The sequence below is a fragment of the Nicotiana attenuata genome, chromosome 11, assembly GCF_001879085.1.
Source record: "Nicotiana attenuata strain UT chromosome 11, NIATTr2, whole genome shotgun sequence".
Classification (NCBI taxonomy): domain Eukaryota; kingdom Viridiplantae; phylum Streptophyta; class Magnoliopsida; order Solanales; family Solanaceae; genus Nicotiana; species Nicotiana attenuata.
In genome coordinates this window covers 9,639,614-9,658,007 of record NC_031999.1, presented here as the reverse complement: position 1 = coordinate 9,658,007, position 18,394 = coordinate 9,639,614, and the positions used below count along the sequence as shown (strand labels likewise).

Here is an 18,394-nt window from a genome sequence, read left to right as displayed (position 1 = left end):
GGTTTTCGGATTTTTTTCCGGTAAAATCTTCATAGCACAAAATATGTAACTTGTGCTTCAAATATTTCTTTAGTCCTAGTAAGATACAAGTATATAATATATTTTTCAAGAAAATGACACAATAATATGAGATAAGTCATAGCATTATACTAACATATTCAATAATAAGGATAATAAAATTGCATAAAGCAAAGATTGCTAATTAATAAGCCATAATAAAAATTAACATAATCTAAAAATACTATATAGGTCATGCTAAAATAAATATAGCTAATAAGTACTAATTAATTACATAACTAATCACTTAAAAAAAACTAAGTGATACATTTTAATTATAAACCGATGTAAAACTAAAAAATAAATATCCAACGCAATCGTCAACTCATTCCCAGGAAAATCAAGTTTCAGTTAATGCTTATCTTTTCCCTTTAGCATCTATTTTCCTAAGGGGTAATTTTAGAAGGAACAATTTTTTTTCTGTTTATCATGGGAACTTAACTTTTTTGTTTTCAAAATTTTAAAAAGCTAGTATTGAAATTCCAGATTTATAATTGTTATATGTTTGGATATGTATCAAAACTACTACTCCATGCGGTCCAAAATAAGTGATTTTTTAGCTGTTTTTACACATATTAAGAAATTCACCGTTTAACATTAATTAGCAATAAAATTGATCATATTAACCTTTACTATCTCTTCACATAAACACTCCTAACACATACTCCAACATTATTTACTCCAAGGATAATGTAGGAAAAAAATAATTAATTCATTCTTGAAATCTGAAAAAATCACTTATTTTAGATCAAAAAAAAGGCCAAAAAATTACTTATTTTGGACCGGAGGGAGTAGTATTTAAGTTGGCTGGAGTTGAATGACCTTACTTGTAAGTGGCCCCACCATATTAAGAGGAGGATCCATTTGCAGTATTGTGTGGTGTGGTGAGGACCAAGGCGGCTGTCCGTTAATTACCATTTTCATACACACACAGGCTAATAGTGGCCCACATAACAAACACGCTAACAGCTCTCTTACATTTACATTACCATTTCCGTGGGAATTCAACGGAAAACAAACAAACAAACAAACAAAGTGGGCTTGTAATGGAGTCTCCTTTCAAGTCAGACATACTAAAAGGGAAAGTAGCACTTTTGACCGGAGGCGGTTCTGGTATCGGCCTTGAGATCTCTACTCAATTCGGCAAACATGGTGCCTCCGTTGCCATCATGGGCCGCCGCAAGACCATCCTCGACTCCGCCGTCTCCTACCTTCAATCCCTTGGTATTCCGGTAATATTCTTTTCCCCTTTTCTCCTTTACGCTACAATCATTTTTCTTCATTTCTTTGTTATCACCGCTTTTACCAAGCAGTAGCTGTACGCTGTCCTTTTACCTGATTTCGCTTATGATATGTTTTAGGGTAACATATGTTATTTGGTTGTTTTGCCTTCGCATCGGGTTCGTCAGCTTATTTATCTCATGATTGAATCAAAGTAATTTTGCTTTACCTTAAAATTGCCACTTCATCAATTGTTTAGGTTGATCTTTGCTTATAACTATTTTCGTCTAGAATTTAGTATTTCTTTAATGGGTGTGTCGAAAGCAAATTGGTCACTTATTGTGGACCGGAGGATTCCTTCTTGGTCCGTTACAGACATCATTTTTTATTTAGAAAGTTTTTTTTTTTTTGGGGGGGGGGGGGGGGGATAGATAACAGAATTTTATTACCAAATGGCATTCAGTATAGGTAACAAAAAATCCCATTTGGACAACCCCAATATGCAGTTAAAAAGAGTAGCAACTACTCATCAAAACTACCAAACAACTTATCTAACAATCTGCGCCATCAAAGATAGAAGTTAACATAATCATTCTGTCCTTAATAACATGTTCTTATTGGAATGTGATGCCATATAACTAAGGGTACTTTTGGTTTGTTATAATATTAAACTTACGAGTCTAAAGTCCATTATTACTTAAACTCCATCTACAGTCAAATACATAGGGACAGTGAGTACTACTTCAGTTGTGATAGTGTCATCTTACCGTTCCTTTGTTTCCATTGCACATCGCTAGGCAATTGGCTTTGAGGGGGACGTGCGAAAGCAAGAAGATGCAAAAAGAGTTGTAGAGTTAACTGTCAAGCATTTTGGGAAGCTTGACATTCTTGTTAATGCTGCTGCTGGCAATTTCCTTGTATCTCCCGAGGATTTGTCTCCAAATGGCTTCAGGACAGGTTTGTTTCATAAAGATTTTGAACAGATTATTAAGCTTCTTATGTATCAATGCAAAACTGAACCTTATAAGATCTTAACATCCTGCTGAAATATGCTATAAAACGAACCCCATTCAAGTAAGTAGGGAAAGAAAGACGGACAAGATTAGATGACGAGTATTCAATAGATTCATAGAAATATTCGTGAGATCTTCACATCCCCTCGTAGTTTCTATCCCTTGGTATATTAGGAGCTTTTCTGTTCCCAGTAGCTGACTTGGCTTAAAAATCGTTAGAATCACCTCTTTAATTCTAGCCAGCTTCTTCAACAGGGCTAGTATTCTTGAAAGCGATTCAAGGTTCAAAAAGGTGAGAGGTTAAATACAGAAACTATGTCTAGACATGAGTGTGAAAAATCCCTCTCCCAACCTTCTGCATTGTCAGCTTCTCTTAATCTATTTCTCCAAAACAAGCATAGAAGAGAGGAAAGTTTATTCTTTGTTTCTCCATTTATCTCGTGTGCTTATGTCCGCTTCTTGAGGAAGAGGCATGTGGTATGAAATGGAGGTTGAGTGAGGGGAGTGCTTGTGTAGAAAAAGGATAGAAGTTACTTGCCCTCTGATTTGAAGTGAAGGGAATGCTTTTCCAATATTACATATTGATTCTTTTGGTTTGCTTGCTATGGATTTTGCAGTACTAGATATTGATTCTGTTGGTACATTCACCATGTGCCATGAAGCACTTAACTATATCAAGAAAGGAGGACGTGGGAGGAATTCGACTTCAGGTGGAATAATACTGAACATTAGTGCTACTTTGCATTACACTGCATCTTGGTATCAAATCCATGTAGCTGCTGCCAAGGTTTGAAATTTTATGCTTGCTTCAAGAATAGTTTGTGTTCGTTTTTTATTTTTTATTTTTTATTTTTAGGTCTCGTTTGCATCATATCTCTCTGCAGGCTGCTGTTGATGCAGTCACTAGAAATTTGGCTCTAGAGTGGGGCACAGACTATGATATTAGAGTCAACGGTATTGCACCAGGCCCCATAGGTGATACTGCTGGTATGCGTAAACTTGTACCGGACGAGATAAACAATAAGACCAGAGAATACATGCCTCTGTACAAACTCGGGGAGAAATATGATATTGCCATGGCTGCTCTGTACCTTGCATCAGATGCTGGTTGGTACCTGATGCTTTTTATACTCGTACTAATGTATGATGTGTTAAATGGGTCATATTGATATTGATGATACTAAATGAATTTCTAGATATGAAATATTGATCGGCATAGATATATTTTATCATTACTAACTTGGTTCATATTAGGTGACATACAGTTTCTACCTCTACCCTCACTCTTGCCTCACCACCATGTCCAAGTTCACTATTGATGTGACCAGTTGGTGTCAATTCTTCCTATCCTCTCGTGGTGTGTCTCTTCCTGTCACTCATGCTCAGTTGAATTTGTAATGAGGAATTCACTTTGCCACTCTTTTGCTCTGCACGGGATGGTTGGACTTACTTGATTGACTCCCGCTACCACTTCTACGTTTTCCTTTGCTTCGGGTAATATATGCTACCAATAAGGAGAATGTATTCGGTCCGGATAAATCCACAGCTTTTCACTCCACCGTGGACATCTATGTGGAAATCCATATTTGAACTAAATGCTTTTAACTCCAACCTCGAAATTTGTGTGTGAAAATCCATATTCAAGCCTGCTTTAGCTCCGGCCTTGAATATGTATGAGAAAATTCATATCTGGACCCACAGCTATTAGAACTGACCTTGAATATGTATGAGAAACTTCAAGAGAACCAAACCCACTGGTTCAGGAGAGCAATGGGCGCCGTGATGTCAGTCTAAACTTCGAACCTACTGATAATACATCCTTAATCTGCTGCTGCCTCCAACGAAAAAGAGGAAGAGAAACCAACCATTGTCTATCCTTTACTTAAAACATGTTTGTCCTCTTTGACGACTGTTGCGGTTGTATAGAACCTTGTAACTGTGTTCGCAGTTATTTGATGATCCTCTGCGTTTACTGTGAGATAAGAGCGTGCTATAGTTGGATCTTGGAAGTGCCTATCTTGTTCATAAACCTGCTTTTATTGCTATTTCTCCTTAATTGTATTGGTTTTAAAATGTTTATAAACATGGCAATTGAAGAAAGCACGTTGCATACTGGAAAACATTTTTTTTTCCCGAAAAGGATGCAAGTTTACGTGCATGCAGTTACTGCATCAATATGGAACATCCACTTTACTTGCATTTTTAGGCTAAATCAAGACTTCAATTAGAAACCCTCGATTTGCTTCTTGCTTGTAGTAATCTCTTTTTTACTTTCTTACATATGCTTCCTGCATGTAGGCAAATATATCAATGGAACCACCATTATTGTCGATGGAGGACTCTGGCTGAGCAGACCTCGACATCTACCTAAAGATGCAGTTAAAGAGCTCTCTCGAACAGTTGAGAAAAGATCAAGAAATGCACCAGTAGGAGTTCCTTCCAGCAAGCTTTAAGTGTATCAACTATATTTACAAGACATTGTGGTTCAACAGCATATCGGGAGGAATTAAAGTTTAGCTGCAGCAAGGAACTTGTTGAAAACCTTGACTACATTATTTCTGGCTAGCGTCCATTGACATAAATTTAAGTATATAAACACAATTGGAAGTGAGTTTATTAGCATGTTAAGCAACTTCCTCAGCAGCTTAAGTTAGTACTGTCTTTCTCGTGAAAAAAACAGTCAGTACTATCTTTTTGTTTTGTTTATCGTGCACTAGTAAATAAAGACAGGTAGCCAACCAGTGCGTGTACATTTTTTAAGAACAAAAGATTTCCAGCAGGTGTTTCAATTTATGTCCCAAAGCATGAGCTATTTGATTTTCTCCTGTCCAAGGACTTCTTTTTTCCTTGCACCTGATCCAGAGATGCGCCAATTCCACGGCCACATCTCAGGCACCTTCCCCTAAACAAAGCTGTTGGCAGCGTCATCTCTTACTACCTTCCCTATAATTCACAATCCCCTCATCAGGTCGCAAGATAAGGTTGAATTCAACAGTAATTTGTATGAATTATTTCTCCAACGAAAGGAAATGAATAGTGTAATTGTAAGAACACATTCAATAGGAAGACGCCAGATTTGAATTGACTACAGTATTATTATGTTCCAAAAAGTCTAGGGATGCACTGGGGCGGGGCGGGTCGCGGGTCAAGATTTTAATTTTTTTGAACTAAAAACCTAAAAGGCTAAATCACTACCAGCCACACTAATTTCTCAGGTTTATGATCGCGCAACTTTCTTACCTTCAGTTATCAAAATTCTTTATGTTATGTTTGTGCCTGAAATATTTATTCTTCAAGATGTGATAGTCAATAAATCATACTATGCAGTAATTCTTAACTAGCAAGAGAGAGCCACGAGCAGAGAGTAAAAGGATTTAAGCTAACACTACTGTTTTAAGAGAAACTAAAGATTATGAGTCGCATTTTGAGGTTTTATTTACTTCTATCGAAAAATAAAATAAATTATAAAGTTGTAAGAGTATTAGGAATTAAATATGAAGAATATGGAAATTTTTCTAGTACTTAACAACAACATACCCTGTATAATTCAACATAGCGGGGTCTGGGAAGGATAGTGTGTACGCAAACCTTACTCCAACCTTTGTGGGGTAGAGAGGTTGTTTCCAATAGACCCTCAGCTCAGGCAAGCATAGGTACCACAATAATAACAAGAAAACAAGACGGGGCAACACCGAAAAACCATGTAAAAGTAGCATACACCACAAGATAGTAAGATGATGGAAATGTAGAGAAAAAAAAGACGACAGGTATTCAAATAAGCCTACTACCAACCAAATGCGAGAGTACGTACTAACACTACCGGTATGAATAATCTAGACTACCTAACCTACTATCCTAATCTTCGACCTCTACACCTTCCTATCACGAGTCATGTCCTCGGTCAGCTGTAGCTGCGCCATGTCATGCCTAATCACCTCACCCCAACTCTTCTTCGGCCTACCTCTACCTCTACCTCTTCTAAGGCCCTCCAATGTCAACCTCTCACACCTCCTTACCGGAGCGTTCGTGCTTCTCTTCCTCACATGTCCAAACCATCTAACTCGTGCTTCTTGCATCTTGTCCTCAATAGGGGCCACACCCACCTTGTCCCTAACAACTTCATTCCGAATCTTATCTAATCTAGTGTGCCCGCACGTCTATCTCAACATCCGCATCTCTACTACCTTCATCTTCTGGACGTGGGAGCTCGTGTCTGGCCAACACGCAGCCCCATACGACATAGCAGGTCTGACCACCGCTCAATAAAACATACTTTAAGTTTTGGTGGTACCTTCTTGTCACACAAAACATCGGAAGCAAGTCTCCATTTCATCCATCCTGTCCCAATACAATGTGTGACATCTTCATCAATCTCCTCATCCCCTTGTATAATAGACCCAAGGTACTTAAAACTTCCCCTCCTAGGAATGAATTGTGAATCTAGTCTCACCTCCCCTTCCACTTCCTGAGTAGCACCACTAAACTTACACTCCAAGTATTCTGTCTTGGTTCTGCTCAGCTTGAAACCTTTAGACTCCAAGGTCTTGTCTCCACATCTCTAACCTCACGTTAACACTGTCTCGCATCTCGTCAATCAAAACAATATCGTCTGCAAATAACATGCACCACACCACCTCCCCTTGGATGTTGCAAGTCAGTACATCCATCGCCAGGGCAAACAATAAAGGGTTGAGTGCCGACCCCTGATGCAATCCCATCATTACCGGAAAACGGTCCGAGTCCCCTCCCACTGTCCTCGTACATGTCTTTAATTACCCTAATGTAGGCCACAGATACCCCTCTAGCCCCCAAACTATCTCCACTGAACCTCCCTCGAAACTTTAACGCAAGCCTTTTCTAAATCGATGAACACCTTTATCGTAAGCCTTTTACGGTACTTAAATATGTCCAAAAATTCCATTCAAGACGAAGTGGACAATCTTTATCTGTTTGCTTTCTAAAAGCAAGTGGAGAAAGTTGGAGAAGAGAGAATTTTTATTAAAAAAAATTTGTAGGGCAAGGCGGGGCGGGTGAACGCGGGTGGAGTGTAGGGCGGGGTAATGCGGGTTTAAATCATATGCGGTGCGGGGAGGGGCAAGTTGAAATTGTGCGGGTTTAGACAGAACCCGCCCCGCCTGCCATTCCTACCAAAAACCATCATAGCTCATTCCCTACCTCAAAGGGATCCATTAAGCAAGAGCTGAGATATGGGTTGCCAAAAACTACAATAGAAGTCCCAACAGATTCCCAATATACTATTACGCAGAAGCATTGCTAAAGCTAGTGGGCTTGGGAACATAGTAAATCTTAGAAACTGAAAGATGTTGAAGTGAAAAAGCAAGAGCCAAAAATTTGAACGGCAGACAGAAGAGAAGATGAACAGCAGACACAACGCAAGCCCAGCAGCATTCGTGTTACTAGTGGACACAGCGCTAGCCCAGCAGCATCCACTACCAGCATTCGTGTTGGCTGTTGAATTGAAACCTGTGCACGGGCGTTCTAACAGTACATTGGCATGAAAAGATAATTATTTTCCTCCCCTAACTCAGCCTAAACATCCATTTATCTTTCTCAGCAAATACAAGTCCAAAGAGGTCATTGCATGACTTCTTCTGCTTAAAGTATTGAATGAGCTCAGTAGTTTACACTTTTACACTGTACAAAAAGAAATTACAATGAGACTTTTCTTTCTGTCTTTCCCCTGTTGTTCCACAGCATTCTCGCCCCTTATAAAAGTTAACCAAATATTTCCATGGAACATCTTTATATCAATGGATACTAGATGCAGGATTCTCTCAGTTCCTCAAATTTAAGATTCTGCTCCTTAGCTCACAGCCAAAAGCTCACCCAAATTTTCATTTTCATATTCATTTTCAAAGCTCAGACATCTCCACGGGCCCAAAGAATGTTCGATCCTTTTCTACTAGCTCCAGTTGAGGCTTTTCATAGCAGTAAATATGTTTGGACAAGTTAAAACACAAGATGCCAACACTAGGAATCCCCTGTGCTCCTTACACCTTCCTGTCCTTACAGCTAAATGCCTCAACAAACCCTGTAATTAATTGTCAAAAAGAAATTATTAGTGTACATTCATATATTAACAAGTAGTAGTCTGACTTTGAAAGGAAAGATGATGGAGGATGAGAATCACCTCTTCTACAAATATCTATCTATCATTCTTCTTTTCCAGCTTCATTTTTTCATAGACATGGCTTCCTCAATTTTTTTAATGACCACACTCAGACTGCATCCACTCTCAATAGCTTTTACCGCAGCTCGATGTGCATGTTTGTGCCATTTCAGCAGATTATAAGATTGCAGAACCGACCACCGTGCTTGATTTGACATCTGTTTGAAAACTTTGAATGTTGCATTATAAAAGCAGAGTAAATAAGACAAGCAAGTAACTTTAATCAGAGAAAGACCTGTGCCACAGAGAGTGGGGGTTCTAGAAGAATACAGATGCTTCGGAAGAGATTTTCATCATTTTCTCCACCTTCAGCCTCTCCATAAATAAGAGCTTCAGCGGCAATCCCAGCAAATAGAACCATGCAGTACCTGACAGTTTTAGCTTTAATTATTTTGGTACAAGGAACCGCAGTAAACAAAATGGCCGAAAGGGTTTCTTGATCTCATTTTTGTACAGATTTGACAAGATTTTGTGCAAAACAACAATTCAATGGCTCGCAGAAAATCCATAGAGCTGGTTCCAGCATAGAAATGACTGGCTTGGACGTCTACCTGTCAAATGCGGTACTACTTAACCGGCCTTCAGCAAGCTCATTTTGCAGTTTCTCATCCCAAAACTGAGTTCCTGCCTGCATGAAAAAAAAAAAGGAAAAATAGAAACGAGAAAATTTTAACTGTTCAAATAATTCTAAAATGGGTCCACAACCTTCTGTATTGAGGATGAAACTTTGACTTCTAAGAAAATAAGAAGCTACAGATCTCACTATTTAAATTGTGAATTCGTCTCATGGAACAAGGACAGCCGCTACTGAGGAAAAGAAAATATTGAGGCATGCCTACATAATTATGTTTCACTGTGCCATGTAGAAAAGCAATATTGTAGAAGCCATTCAACCACTGTTCTGCAATATACAAATACTGACTAGATAGCTGTAAGAGTACGCTACACATAGCTAAAACTTGTTCTACAACTGGTCCACTCGAAGGGTATAAATTAGGGAACTTATTGAAGACAATAAAAATAGGTTGTATCCTGTCACGGATTAAATTGTGGTACGGTGTGCGACATCTAATGGAATACTGTTTGTGCATGTTTAGTTAGAAATAATTGTCTGGAATTCCCATCTGTATTCTGACAATTGATCCAGCATTACACTGTGAATCAGATAGACAATAAGAAGGATCTACAGTGAAATACCTGTCCTTGAATGCCCATCTGCATTGCAACAATGGGGTCTAAAATTACACCACGAATTGGACAACCCATCAGGTATGCTGCATTTATATTAGTGAACAAATGAATTACTATAAGAGGAACGTTTACATTTCTTCTAATGTTACAGCCAATAAAGACTGATAGTAATAGAAAGGGCTAGAACGATATTCTATGCATTTGGTGTTTGGGAAAACAAGGCTAACAATATCTATGGGCATGTCATCGTACGAAACATAAAATCTCCAGAAGCACACATTATCCGAACTTAATCTCATGAAAGATGGATGAATCTAATTTCTGAAGTTATTTCATTCTAGCAGTAAATTCTGTCAAGTGTTTATTGAAACAAGGTTTACCAACAAGGAGATGGCCTGCTTCGTGGACACAAATTCGACGCTTATAGGGAGGCCAGAAGCTGGAGATTTGTGCTAAGCAGGAACCACCAAGAACTATAGCATCTAGCATGGCAAGCCCCAAGACTGCCGCAATGTTCGGCCTAATATCTATTCCTTGATTCAGCAGAAGCGAAACTCCAGCAAGAGATGCAGCCAAAAGAAAGCTAGACGTTCCAGAAAGACCCCACTTCTTTGGCGAAAGTTTGGTCACTGAACTACATAAGAGTTGAAAAGCGTGTTACTGAATCAGTATTTTTTCATCTTGAAAAAAAGTGAGAAAAAGTAAAACCAATTTTTTTTTTGTTTTTGTGAATACTCCATGTAACATGCAAAGGCAGATAGTTTAAGTGCTTCAGAGAGGTGGTAAGGATTAGCACTTACCATCTAAACCAGTTGAAGACTTTAAGACGGTTGGTGTGACATCCCTTGGTCCTTCCAGAACTGCATATATGGGCAATGTTGTCTGAATTTGTGACAAAAAAATACTGCAATATGGTGATATTAAAGTGACAGCTCTTTTGGAATGTGAAAAATATAGGCAATGTTATCTGAATTTGTGATAAATAATCTATGATAACAGAATTATTTGACAACAAAAATCAAGAACGTAGTTCTTTAATTTATACTGAAGTACGGTTTTAGCTTTATAGTTTAGTGAAGGAGTTGACTGTGTGTGACTCTAGACTATAACAATAAAATAAAGAAAGAGAAGGAAGTTCACTCTAGGAACCAGCAAATGAGTGTTTCAAACATTGATGACATGGGAGCAGTAACTTTCAAGCAATTGACTCGAAATCGCCAAGGTAGAAATAGAACAGAGTGAAGCAGTTCACCAATAAGACAGTGATGAATTTCGAGACAATGTTGGGACCTTTTTCTTGAGTATCTGTGGTATCTCTTGGGCAATAAAATAGCATAAGGGGCTTACTTGAGTGCTGGCAAGGGCAGAGGATTCAGGAAAGCTTGCAGCAGATTTGGAATACTATTCCTATATGCATACTTCGGATCTTATGGCTGGAGAGGAATAGAGCTTTTTCTGAAGGACAAAGAGACCATATTTCTAGAATTAAGAACAAGTGTTTGCAGAATCTTTTCTTATGGTGTAAGGGTAGTCTAATTGGCAGCACAAATGAGCATATGGATTTCTTGGACTTGCTACGGCGCAGACAGTAGATGTAATCTTTATATTCTGATCTGCATTCCCTTTGTTATTGTACTACTTGTCTTATTGGTAACACAACTAAAACCTTTACCATTTCAAAAAAAAAAAAAGACACTAATGAAATATGCTCGCTGTTATTAGAAATGTACAGCTGTGATTTATTGTTGTTGTGCAGCTGTGATTTATAAATATATAAGGAAAAGAGGTTCCACATAAAGAATTCTTATTTTACATGTCTAGGAAATACTATATCAAATAAGCCGTGACAAAGAAGGTGAGGTTTATATCCAATTCAGATCCATAACTGCTGCGAGACTCTAATTCAGATTAGTAACTGCGAGATTAAGCCTCTAGAACAAATACGACAATGTTGCTTGACCGCAACATATACCAGCATCTTCTTTTATATTATTCATACACTTGGAAATGTTGCAGTTAGGTGTTGCAACCAGCAGAAATTTGACAAACTCAATGGTACAATCATCCTTAATCCATCAATCAGCATTAGTAACTCCGGGAGCATACTAAAATTGAAAATCGAATAACTAATTATGTCGTGATTAATGAAAGAACTGTCAGAGCATAAATTTACTACTATTGTGGCATTTCCTTGTTCTTTTTTGATTTAGAAAGCTGATTAAACTATGTTCGTATAGCTCTATTTAAATGATTCAGGGGTTCGTATAGCTCAATTTAGATTGTGTAAAAATAGTGGAGTAAAAGGTATACCAATATTGCGGTAACTTCCGAAATTAGGCAAGAGACCCTTGTCCTTGAGAAAAGCATAAGCACTTCCAACAAGCCTCATATCATCAGCATTCAAACATGTATCCAAAACCTGCCAATCTCTTTCCAGCCGAAACCAATCCAATTCCCCACCACCGGCACGTGTTGACGAGTCTTTGGCTTCTTCAATTGGAATGTCTCTCAAGAATCGGAGAGCTCGAGACAGGTCTTTCTCCTTGACTGCTTCCTCGTACTCTTGCCACTCCCTTAAAGCTCTAAATTTTGGGCGACGATGGCTTTTTCTATCATAGAATTGAGCTCGGCAAGGAGTTGAAATAGTAAACGCATTTGGGTAAGAGGTTAAATTATGCAGCGGTGTTATGGCAGACCAATTTGGTGAGGAAAAACGAAGTGGCATCATCGGATTGTTGTTTTGTGGATGAACGTACCGCGGGAGGACTAGCATATCATTGATCAACCTCAACTGTGCAGTCGGACCGTCCGGCTCCTTTTCTGCCTGGCTGGTCTTAAAAACGGGACAAATGGAAAAATAGCCACTTTTAACCCTTGCTATTATAATTTAGCCGAGATTTAAAAAGCTAACTATTTTTTTTATACCAAAAAGATATTTTGGATAAAAAGTCCCCCAGCTAAAAGTACAGAAACGACTTACATTTTGTATACCCATAAAACGATATAATTAAATTTATTGTGTGATTTATAGATAAGCGAATTATTTGATTTCAAAATAATAAATAAATTAAATAAAAATATCATGCTTAGCATTAAAATCGAGATAAATAGCGGATAGCCTAGTTCTGGGAGCAAGGCTTCCGAAGGCAGCAATAAGAAATGTTAGACAGAAAATAAAATATTATTTAGCTTGAAAATAATATGTAGCATAAGTTTGTGAGAGATTTCGTGTCCCACAATGGTTGTTGAAGTCACTATTTATAGCTATACGTAGGGAACAAGATTCTAGGATCAAGCTCCTCTTAAATGACAATAAAGGGGGTCATTGATGAATATGTAACGGCAAGCCATGAATGCCAAAATTCTCTGCAACAGATGCATACTTAATACTGAGGAATATCCTTCATTAAATGTCATCCGATGACAAACACTTGTTTCCCTCCGTTGACTGTGTTCCCTTTGGGATCTACCCGATACTAATAGAAGCTCTTGTCCTCGGTCTTGGTTCCCATTTGCTTCATCTTCCGTCGAAAATTTCCAGCGGAATCGGTCAGAAAATGCATAAAAATATATTTTTTAATTTTTAATAATAGTTACGACTAATATTCCGTCTATATCCGTCGTAAATCTTGGCGGGAAATTCCGCGTCACTGTTAGCGACCAATTCGGTCGGAAACAATTAAAAGAAAAAAAGTAGCGACCGATTCGGTCGGAAAGTAGTCGAAAATTTCCAGCGGAATCGGTCGGAAAATGCAGAAAAATATATTTTTCAAATTTTAATAATAGTTACGACTAATATTCTGTCTATATCCGTCGTAAATCTTGGCGGAAAATTCCGCGTCACTGTTAGCGACCAATTCGGTCGGAAACAATTAAAAAAAAAAGTAGCGACCGATTCGGTCGGAATTTTTTAGTAAAACGAGGGTTGATTACTTTGACCAAAGTAAGTTTTTTTAAACATCCACCAGCGACCCCATTCTTTTCTTTTCCCTTTTTTCTTCCTTCTCTCTTCTCTCTCTCACTCAAACTTTTCCCCCCACCCAAACTCGTCGCTGCCATCAACCAGCAGCACTCGCCAGCCGCCCAGCTGCAGGTCCGTCGACGATCCTCCACTGCCATGTAAGTTTCCCTCACCCTCCTTTGTTATCTTTTTTAAAAAAAAAATACACTGATTTTGTTTAATTGCTCCTAGTTTGGTTTGTAAAAATTGATTGGTATTAGCTAAAGTAAATCTATGACTATTGTTAGTAGCTAAATTAAAGTTATATGTTGGTAATTTAGAGTTATATGTTGGTAGTTTAGGGTTATATGTTAAACCTATATGTTAAAGTTATATGTTGGTAATTTAGAGTCATATATTGCTAAATTAAATTTATATGTTAAAGTTATATGTTGGTAGATTACATACTAATTTGGGGATAACATTATCAAGTTGGGATAATTTTACTAAATAATTTTGCTAACTAATTTGTAAAGTTGTTACATATATAGCAATTCATCTCATTTGATTATATTGGGGAGGGTACTAATTGTAAGAGGAAAAAGTATGAAGAATGTATAAAAACTCTTAGTGCTAGTTGACTACTTTTGACAATATGTCTTACTCCTAACTTTTTTAATATCTTTTGACTTTCATGGAATTAAGCTTAATTGAAATCTATTATATTTTCATTCATTAAATTATTAAATTGTTGTTGCATAATAGTCTATGACTTTTGACAACTATGCTCTTTAAATTAAATGCCTTAATTTTTATATTCTATTTGAATTCTTTAATTTTTATATGTTGAAATAGTTTAAATAATTGTTAATTACGACTATATCTTTTGTTTGAGAAATCATTAGTTAATTTGGATTATATGAACATTTAAGAAGCTATTCAAATTTAATTAGTATGAAGAATGTATTAAAACTCTTAGTGCTAGTTGACTACTTTTGACAATATGTCTTACTCCTAACTTTTTAATATCTTTTGACTTTCATGGAATTAAGTTTAATTGAAATCTATTATCATTTTCATCCATTAAATTATTAAATTGTTGTTGTAGATTAGTCTATGACTTTTGACAATAACGCTCTTTAAATTAATTGCCTTAATTTTTATATTCTATTTGAATTCTTTTATTTTTATATGTTGAAATAGTTTAAATAATTGTTAGTTACGACTATTTCTTTTGTTTGAGAAATCATTAGCTAATTTGGATTATATGAACATTTAAGAAGCTATTCAAATTTAATTAGTATATTTAAAGACTTATATTATTTAGAATAGGGATTAATATGAGATTTTGAGTGTTAAAAAATATTAATTAAATCAAATTACTTTAAATATCTCATTTATAGATTTCTATTTGTGTAGATGGAATTTGTGCATCGTAGATGGATGTATAATAGGAATCATCCTAATCGTGCGGGGTTGAGGGATGAATTTATTGAAGGGGTTGCTGAATTTATTGTTAAGGCTCAAACACTTAATGATTTTCTTATTGGAGGAAGGATTAGGTGTCCTTGTGTGAAATGTAAGTGTGCTAAGTTATTAAAATCAGACGAAGTTAAAGTTCATCTCTACAAGAAAGGGTTTGTAGAAAATTATTATATATGGACTGTTCACGAGGAGAATCATGCTAGTTTAGATGATGTTAACTTTCATAATTCTTTTGGTGGTAAGGGTAGCCCCACTGCGGAGCATAATGTTGAAAATTCTCGATTCAATGAAATGATGAGGGATGCTTTTGGGATGTTTCATGGGGTTCAATCCGAACCAAATGATGATGCTAAGTGTTTCTATGAATAGTTAGAGGAAGCTAGTCGTCCATTGTATGAAGGATCAGTGCATTCCAAGTTGTCTGTTGTAGTTAGATTGCTAAGTATTAAATCAGATAGATCTATTTCCCAAGCGGGCATGGATTCTATTATTGAGCTTATGAATGAACTTAATCCGAGTAACATTGACTTATCAAAAGATTTCTACACTGCTAAAAAAATGGTTTCTAAGTTGGGTCTTTCATCAGAGAGAATTGATTGTTGTGAGAAAGGTTGCATGTTATTCTATAAGGATGACGCATCTCTAGAGAACTGTAAATTCTGTAATCAGCCTCGTTTTAAGGAAGTTACAAATGCCAATACAAAAAAGAAAGTTCCAGTTAAAGCGATGCATTACTTACCTCTTATACCTAGGTTAAAGAGATTGTATGCATCAATGAGCTCCTCGCATTTAATACTCCGAACACATGTTACTCTATGATTTAACAATATTTTCGCCAGTTATCGAGGTAATCATTGCCATGATTTTAGCCATCTATATCTTTACTTATGTGTCACATTCTTCCTTTTTCACTTCTAACAACTTCATAAACCTTCTTAACTTCTTTGCACTTCACTCCCTCCTGCTTTCATCTCTCTTTGTTCTTCAAAAACTCTATCATCTTCTTCTCATTATGTCTTCTTATATTGATTCTCCTAAGAACTCTGTTCTTCTCTTCGGTGCGGGCCCAAAGAGGAGCAAAGATAAAGAGGTTGATGTTGATGTTGATCCTCCCACGGTGAGCACCATCATCCCCAAACATCTGACCACTGCCAAGGACTTCGAAAAGAAGCTCCCCACTTCAAACCCTCGAACTTAGATTGTTGGTAAATATTCTTCTTTTATTCGTCCTTCCAGTATCTCTGTTGTGAAGGAGGATTGTGACTGCCACGCCCTAAAATTTATTGCTCTCGATTTGGTGGAGCGGGTAACCATCACTAAGAAGGGTTTCTCGTACGTTTGCATGTACCCCTTCACTTTGGGCTCATTCTCATTGAGCGGGGGACTTGACCCCGTGATCTTAGAGTTCTTCCACCGGTATCAAGTCTTCTTGGCATAAGTAGGCCGCTCTGTGTGGCGAACGGTGGCTAGTCTACAGCGGTTGAGCCTGAAAACGAAGGAGCCCCTCACCCTGGCACATATGATGAGCCTTTACTCCCCCAAAATCTTCCGTAGGGGAGTAATAAACTTCAGTAAACGTGGACACCATGCTTTTCTTAACAGCGTGGATGATGATAATGACCATGGATGAATGGAGTTATTTGTCGTCATTGCTACAAGAGATATCATCCCGGCTACAACTCTATCTTTCCCCGATCTTGGAGTCGTTCACGTAAGTTCAAAGTTTACTCTTTCTCTGAAAATAGGTTGTTTCATGTCATTGTTAACCCCTCTTCTTTCCTTATTTCAGTAGCCCGGTGGACACTACTAAGGGTTGAAGGCCTAGACCGGTAGGTTCAGAAGATTTTGGATATCACTACGCCAAAGACCCGTCGGTGGAAGGAGTTGGCCTCCAAATATGGGTAAAGGGCCAAGAATCACGGTAAACTAACTGTTCCTTTATTCCACCTTTGTTCATGAGAAAATCGGCTAACCCTACCTTTTTGTTTGGTTCAGGTCTCCCGCAAGGTTCTGTTTCCATACCTGAGGAGGATATTTTGGTCAATCCCGTAGAGGCTGCGAGGTTGTTGAAGGAGGCTATCACCCGGACGGGTGACCTCGGGCCTGCTTCCGGGGCAAATGCTTCCTTTCGGAGTCCCCAGCCAAAGAACAAGAACCAAAAAGGCAGCGTTCTTCCTCGGCTGAGGGTAAAAATAAGAAAGTGAAGAATTCACGCCCGAGCCAGCAGCAACCACTGTGGTTATTAACATGATGGGGAAGCCATTGATGAAGGGGATTCCTTACAAAGGAGACAACGATCTTTATCAGCTCAATAGAATGCTTAATCTGGAGAGCTTAGAACCCAACAAGGGCGATGTCCAAGCGTTCTGGGAGAATTTGACTTAGTGGAGAATGCTGATTCTCCCTTTCTGGTTCCAATTGTTGCTTCCAGTACTATGAGATCGAGTACTAGGCCTCTTCTACCTTCGGTTGGTGAGCAACCAACAAACAGCACTGCCTCTGCCGCAACTGCTTCTCAACTTACAACACCATCAGCTTCACATCTCCCTCCATGCCGACCATGCCTTCATCACTAGCAGCTACTATGTCTCCTCCGCTAGCTGCAGACGCCTGAGAGGAAGATGTACCTCCTCCCCAATCCCCTGACCACGGGAATTTGGGGCACAACTATTCACCCCCTTCTGCAGATCCCCAAGGAAGGAGAAGTGCCTCTCTCTCTCTCGGTTTCAAAAAAGTGCCATCTGTTGTCCAGGCCGGTGGAGCTCGCCAATTACCTGAAGCCGCTGGCTTCAGAGAAAGATAAGAAGAGAATACACTCTCTTTTGGGGGAGTGTATGATAAATAATGCCATGCACAATGCAGCGGTATTGTACTTGTTCTTTTTACTACCCGTTTCTCTTCATCAGTTACAACAGGGTTTCTGACTTCGATATTTGTTTTACAGGACAACTTCCTCTCTTTCGAGGGACTTCAGAGATTGATCTTTGACAAAGAAGGACTTATGTCAGAACGGGATCAACTATTGGCAGAGAGGAACCAACTCACAGCTCTCGCTCCCGGTGTTAGAAGCGAAGGATGCTGAAGCGGTCGAGCTTGAGGCCTAGTTGCAATAGAGTGAGCAGGATGTGATGGCTCATAGACAAGAATCCACTCAGCTACATGCATAATTTCAGGATGCAAAGGCTAAGTGGGCTGAATCTCAAGATGATGCACTTGCTGCTACCGAGCGCGAGTCTGCCTCCATCGAACAAGCAAATAATTTTGAGGCAGCTTTCAACTCTAAAGCTAAAGAGGCTG

The 18,394-nt window shown here is 38.3% G+C and overlaps 2 protein-coding genes across 2 annotated transcripts; one reads left to right on the top strand and one right to left on the bottom strand.

Annotated features, from left to right (window-relative positions):
- On the top strand, positions 982-5,111 carry LOC109234111 (peroxisomal 2,4-dienoyl-CoA reductase). Its single transcript, XM_019399956.1, has 5 exons — positions 982-1,289; positions 2,076-2,235; positions 2,909-3,078; positions 3,176-3,398; positions 4,590-5,111. The coding sequence occupies exons 1-5, from the start codon at positions 1,104-1,106 to the stop codon at positions 4,742-4,744; spliced, it is 894 nt and encodes a 297-aa protein (XP_019255501.1). The 5' UTR covers positions 982-1,103; the 3' UTR covers positions 4,745-5,111.
- LOC109234110 lies at positions 7,764-12,532 on the bottom strand. The gene is made up of 8 exons (XM_019399955.1): positions 11,983-12,532; positions 10,473-10,532; positions 10,053-10,301; positions 9,679-9,755; positions 9,033-9,109; positions 8,717-8,849; positions 8,443-8,639; positions 7,764-8,343 (listed from the first exon to the last, which is right to left on the bottom strand). The coding sequence occupies exons 1-7, from the start codon at positions 12,443-12,445 to the stop codon at positions 8,484-8,486; spliced, it is 1,215 nt and encodes a 404-aa protein (XP_019255500.1). The 5' UTR covers positions 12,446-12,532; the 3' UTR covers positions 7,764-8,343; positions 8,443-8,483.

Bases quoted from the DNA above. Each gene is read 5' to 3' on its own strand.
- LOC109234111 (XM_019399956.1), top strand. From the start codon at position 1,104: ATGGAGTCTCCTTTCAAGTCAGACATACTAAAAGGGAAAGTAGCACTT. The intron at 1,290-2,075 runs GTAATATTCTTT...GCACATCGCTAG, and splicing joins TTCAATCCCTTGGTATTCCG to GCAATTGGCTTTGAGGGGGA. The intron at 3,399-4,589 runs GTTGGTACCTGA...TCCTGCATGTAG, and splicing joins GTACCTTGCATCAGATGCTG to GCAAATATATCAATGGAACC.
- LOC109234110 (XM_019399955.1), bottom strand. From the start codon at position 12,445: ATGCTAGTCCTCCCGCGGTACGTTCATCCACAAAACAACAATCCGATG. The intron at 9,110-9,678 runs GTATTTCACTGT...TTTTTCATGCAG, and splicing joins AGATGGGCATTCAAGGACAG to GCAGGAACTCAGTTTTGGGA. The intron at 8,850-9,032 runs GTAGACGTCCAA...TAAAACTGTCAG, and splicing joins AGTAGTACCGCATTTGACAG to GTACTGCATGGTTCTATTTG.